General features: G+C 33.0%; 1 protein-coding gene across 1 annotated transcript; it reads right to left on the bottom strand.

The window, feature by feature from the left end:
* Positions 1–2,113: 2,113 nt before the first annotated feature.
* LOC116777762 (sodium-dependent neutral amino acid transporter B(0)AT1-like) lies at positions 2,114–6,211 on the bottom strand. The gene is made up of 10 exons (XM_032671469.2): positions 6,072–6,211; positions 5,678–5,918; positions 5,449–5,582; positions 5,242–5,291; positions 5,072–5,164; positions 4,584–4,844; positions 4,309–4,516; positions 3,928–4,144; positions 3,252–3,517; positions 2,114–3,046 (listed from the first exon to the last, which is right to left on the bottom strand). Exons 1-10 carry the CDS (start codon positions 6,090–6,092, stop codon positions 2,591–2,593), a joined length of 1,947 nt encoding a protein of 648 aa, XP_032527360.2. The 5' UTR covers positions 6,093–6,211; the 3' UTR covers positions 2,114–2,590.
* Positions 6,212–6,274: the final 63 nt, after the last annotated feature.

The raw sequence follows: 6,274 nt of genomic DNA, 5'->3' as shown, positions 1-6,274 counted from the left end.
TGAATGCTGTTTTATGATATGAATACAATACTATTTATTATACGTATATTTAAAAAATCATAAGATAGAAATAAATGTAAGTATAATTAATTTGTTATAAATCGTTGTCGTTAATTGTCGTAATTAAAACATATAATTTTTTTAATAACTGTTCATTTTATATTCCAAAAAATTGTCAATAGACGGAGTAAACAATTAAAGAATTTATTATATTTTTTCTTCATATTTCATTAGATTGCAAATTAATTTTCATTACACTATACAAGTGCCTATTTGATGAATTTAATTTTGTTTTAATTTTGTTCGATACATTATAATATTATTCATACTATAGTTTTTGGGATGCGTCATAAATTCATTTTATACGATTCATTTAAGGTGCTTAAGGTTCCTGCGGTCAAATGTGACCTTCTCGTTTTTAAAATCTCGCCTTGTGATGATGCACTCTCTTAAAATCCAAAAATAAGAACAGGTACAGGAAGATAATGAAATTTAAATTATGATGTTATAAATTTATATTAATAGTTTTCATTTACTTAGCTCGTATTATTTAATAAAATTCACACAACGGGTCTGACCTCCAAAAAGCTTTTAGTGAGATCTCCTTTTATAATAATTAACCAAAATGATAGTCCTTTTTTATTTGTCCCCGAATCAGCTGAGCTCACGGAAAAAGCTGAGTAAGCTAACGTGGATCAAAGGTAATTTTTAATCTTTGATATACATCAAACAAATTATTTTTTCCACACTGAATTAACAGCAATAACATTATATATATTACAAAATCTCTCCTCATAAACTATAACCTACAGAGACACTATCGTAAAATACTTAAATTCTTACTTTACAATATCTACGAGCGCAATTCTTGTCTAGCATTGCTCATCATTTTCAATATGTTATTCTTTCAAAGCCGGGTATGGTTTTCAGTTGTACAGTATATTTATACAGTATTTCCTCTTAAATAAATGGTAAAATATATATTCGTTACTTCATTACTTAAACTAAATAGATTAAGATATATACATACTGCATCCAAGTCGTTAAAAATAGTTTCATCTATCTAAAAGTCTTTAAAAATCACTTAAAGTTTTTTGAACTTTGCTCTTGAAATATTTTCGAGTTGATATATAGTTGAATACAGTTACATACATTTTAAAAGAAATAAAATTAAGCCGTATAAATACTCATACAAAGAATATATTTCTACTTATCTTATAAATGTGCTCGGATATTTAATTTTAAAGCAGTAGATATTATAAAAAAAATTATTACAGATATTATAAACTGCATTAGTAACCAAAACCTTTCATGGCTAACAGGTTGCTTAAACGTTACGTAAATTATAAACATTGTTGACCTCGTTACGATCACTTGTCAAAACGATGACAATCGAGAGAAAAAAATACTTCCCAATTTAATATTTGCCGCTTCATCTACGTTCTTTTTAAAGTCAGGTTTCTAAATTTAACGTGATTCAAATGGACGCTAAAACTAATCAATCTCTAACCTTATATATACAAACTATAAAATTTTACAACTTGTATACTAGGTACATGTTTAATTGCAAAATTTTACTTAAGGAAATGAGAAAAACGCAGTTCTTTTTGACAGATATAATGAAATGATTTCCATACCATTTAAAAATCTTTACAGATTTATTTAACATCGCTTTCAGATATAGATTTTTAAAAGATATAGTAAAAAGAAATAAACACATTTTAATATTTTCATAGATATAATTCTTTAAGAGTTTGTCTCAATGTGTATTGCAAATATTAAAAAAAAAAATCCTGTTAATGCGTTATAGATATCGAGAGAGGCCCGAACAATTACATCAAATGCCACACGAAAAAGCAACTAAATGAGCAATTATTTTTCACTACATCATTTAAGTGACGCACAAGCAACTTGTGTGGAATATTTAAGTAGCATAAAATATAGCAACAAAGGATAGACAAACTTTTATGGCGTTACGGAGTCATCTTCTTGTAGGAAGGTCAGAAGAGAGGAACAAATATCACGTAGACCACTTCGAGGCCTTATGAGCCTTCCTTCCTTTGGGACATAAAAACTAAAGACGCAAAAGGTTGTAAATAAAAAAATATATATATATCGTGTCTATAGATGTTGCTTTTGTATTGTAAATAACTTAGTAATACAATATAACAATGATTGTTCCGGTTCTGCGATACATAATTAATATCTGAATACGTAGATACAAATGCAAGAGCAAATTAATGAAAGTGTATTGATTATGGGAAATGTCAAGGGTAACTTGCAGTGAACACAGTATCCCGGCACGTTTCTCCAATGCAAGTATATTTAAACAGAGCACAACATAATCTTATTTTATAGAAATATTTTTCATACACGATATGTTTCTTATTGAAAATGTTATAAGAATGTTTTTATTAATTATGTAACATCTAAATCGCTATAGAACAACCATCTTTAATTTCACATTGTTTATAATCAATGAAGGTACTTCCCGTTACAATTTAACGACGTACCTAATCAATACTTTAAAACGTGACTAGAGATAAAAACATCTTGCATACAATTGTATTCTTCGATTGCCACAAAACATTTAAATGTCTAAAGATTCTAATGAAAGAGTATTATTATTCATCTCCCTTATAATAACTATCGGTTCATTTGGATGTGTCTTTCTCTCTAAATCATGACTCTTCTTTATGGAAACATTATTTTGAATATTACTTTTAGACGAGAAGTTCCAATCTAAGGATTTTGAACGTCTTTGGAAGACGCTTTGAATTTGATTCAATTCCGCGGTATATTGTTTTCTGTTCACAACGAGCTGATCGTCAGATTTCGATCGCCGTTTATTTACGTGAGCAAAATCTTCGTGTGGGCTAATAATGATCGACAAGCTTGATGTTCCTGAAAACTCTCCTAAGACCGGACGGCGGAGCACCGGTTGCGGGACGTCGCGGCTCCCCTCACGACGCGCCAGCCAATAGTAGTGAGTTATAGGGTCCCGAGGGCCCCAGTGCCTCGAAGGTGTAAATGACGATTTTAACTTCTGTAAACCAAAATAATCCACTTCCTTAAAATGATACAAGGAAGTGTGACCAAAACGCAAGTCTTATGTTAATTTTCATTTTACACAAGGTCGCCCCTAGAATAGTGTTTAGGGAAAATCAGCCACTTCGCATTCAACGAACACGTAAAAATTCGCACAGCAAGGTCATAACAAATGAACAACATGTTAAGTATTTATATCTTACCCCCATGAAATCATATTGGACTTGTTTTGAAATGGATATAGCAGCACAAATTAAAAATAATACAACAGAGAAGCCCGCAGTTATAACTATGCTAGTCGCTTCCCAAGGAGGCTCTGTCCAGTTGGGTGTGTCAAGAAACCAGTCCGCCGTCCACCATGCCGTGAACGGTGCAAGTACTCCAATGACAACGAACCACCCTAACACCCAGTACTTGCGAAGATTGTATCCAATGAGAAATTCGATATCTTCAACCAACACTTTCCATCCTGTAAAGCAAATTATAATCAACGCTTATACACTTTTGTGGTTCTTAGTAGAGCTCAAAATAACCGAAGTCATACTAATCCGTTTAGTACGCATAGTCCATATTTGCAGCGTCATACAACTTACAAAGAGTTTCACGTTTCTCATTAGACCAACCTACGTTAATATTATAGTGTGCGGAGATTTATGAGTTAAAAACTATTATCGCGCCGCATATAGCGTGACGATACTAAGTTGGACTAAGCATACAGTTCGCGTTTCTAATATAGAAAAGTTTCTCAGTGTATATTGCGGCCATATCAGTACAACTTTTATGTTCAGTTACACTCTTACGACTGTAAAAATGTGAGGTTTATTTGTATACAATCGAAGCAAATTATAATAACGATTTTATATACTAACTTTTACCAACCATAAATAAATATAAAAGCGGATATCTCAACCAAGGTGGCGAAGCTGATCATGAGGGGCATAACGACGTCCTCAAGCAGGGTGAGCGGTGAGTGACCGAAAGCTAGCACGGCGATAGCGGCTCCAACGCCCACAATCGAACTGCCCACAGATAAATATCGCCATTTGTACCCGCCCACGCGGCGGAAACGATCATACAAAGGATACAGGAATGTAATCTGGAAGCGTGCGATTTGTTCCACTGAAATTATTCCACGTATTATCCAGTCTGATTGAAAAACCAAGAGCTGCTTGACAATTCGTCTATCATCTTATATAACGAAATCAACATTTTATCACACATTACTTAGACTTACAATATCTAATATGTAACTTTCCTTACCATTGTTATAATGCCCGATATAAATAATAGTAAATATAACAAGATCGGCCACGCGTTGCTTAGATTTCGTTCTATGGTAACCTTGTGTATTTGTACGAGCACGGCCGCGCTGCTGGTGACTTTGGCATCACTTCCGCCTACAGCGAACCAGAACAATGTTCCAGTCCAACATGAAACGATATTGAAGCCGACAAAAACAAATGAGGTACTGAAAAATAAAACAATCATCAATACATATTATAATATTAAATTTTTATTACAAGGATAATACTTACTACTGAACGTCGGTATCGGAGTATAGAGAATCGCCGGACGATATAAGATAGCCTCCAGCTGTCTGTGTGGAAAGCAAAGCCTGAGTTAACGCACTATACCAAATGTACGGCCTCAAAAAGTTAATCCAATCATCGCTTTCGGTAAAGGACGATAAACCCTCGGTCGTGCCGATAAAAGATACGATAATAACTCCAAGTAAATAAACTATAGGTCCAGTAATGTAGAATATTCTCTTCATAAATTTTACTGGATTGTAAAAACTGAAATGATTTTCATTAATGTTGTTAACAAAAAAAAGAAAAGAAAGACCTTTGTTATGAAATATAATAACAAACGAATGAAATAAACAACGTCTAGTCCGTTTGTATAATTAAAATAAATAATCAATAAAACACGAACACTCAATAGCTAATGATTTAAGCATAGGATGGTATTGTTAAACAAAAAATGTGTTAACAAAGGGCTATAAATTAAAACCACTACTCACATAAAAGGAAACACTGTCCAAAGCACAATAATAATTAATGCCAGAGCTAAGTAATACTCTGGTTGCTCATTAACAGGAGCCAAAAAGGTTCCGCTGGAACAAAATTACGCAGTTAATTTTTTTTTTATTGATAAATTTAAACTACATTGAAGTCATATCAATATATTTACTTTGAACACGCAGTTGCATAAATATCGCTCTCAACCTGTAAAACATCATCCTGGAAACATAAATTAATGAAAATGTACTAATAATCCTACTGAAGATTTTTATGTGGACTACTTATAATATTTACAAATAACCTTTGATTGTTATATGTGATATTATATTTTTCATTTAACGTTTAAAAAATTATTTGATATAGTAGCATAACCTACCATCGCTATTACCTCCATGCAGTCGGCAAATGTACTGTTTAAGGTGTAGAAAAAATTAATAGCACACATGCCAACATAAATCACACTGTAAATGGAGCCCACAAAAGATATCAACAAACGTAAAAAACCAACGCCTGAAAAAAAAAAAAATTTTATATTTAAAACTTTGCTTTATCATTTTATAAGGAACTTTTGGAAAGAATCATAATTTTTAAAAACTGACGTTCACCTTTAAAAAATGGAACCGCTCTCCACACTCCCGCAGCATCTTGCTGACTAAGCTGGCCCACGGCAAGTTGCAGCAACACCGTCGGCAGTGCAATCAGCACCGCTGCTACAGTTAGCGCTAACGAAAAACTAAGACCTCCATACAGAAACGCCTCCCTTGGAGTCCGCCAACTACTGCTAAAGCCTGCACTCACAGCCAAAGTGTACAAGTGAGTTCGAAGCAAACGCCAGCTAAGCCAGTTCTGTTAAAAAATATTGTTTGTTCTGTACATAATTCTGCAAACTTAGAGAGATTTCAAATAATACATATTTATACATGAACTATTTAATTTCACACGAAATCAGACAATTTTCTTCGTAGTGAGAGACACAACAGCAACAACGTACAAACTCACCTTATAATTAAAATATCCCATACTTCCTCATACATTAAGATCACGCAACATTAAATCACTGAACAAACACAACTATTTAGCTGAATGTGCATCAAGATATGATTCCCACTTCGTCCCAGATATCTTTGAGATAACGAGATACCGTCCACTACGTTCAATAGATCTCGTTTAGTTCACTTATCGATACAAGATATATGAAGTGG

This window comes from Danaus plexippus, chromosome Z, assembly GCF_018135715.1.
Source record: "Danaus plexippus chromosome Z, MEX_DaPlex, whole genome shotgun sequence".
NCBI lineage: Eukaryota > Metazoa > Arthropoda > Insecta > Lepidoptera > Nymphalidae > Danaus > Danaus plexippus.
This window is presented reverse-complemented; position numbering and strand designations above follow the sequence as displayed.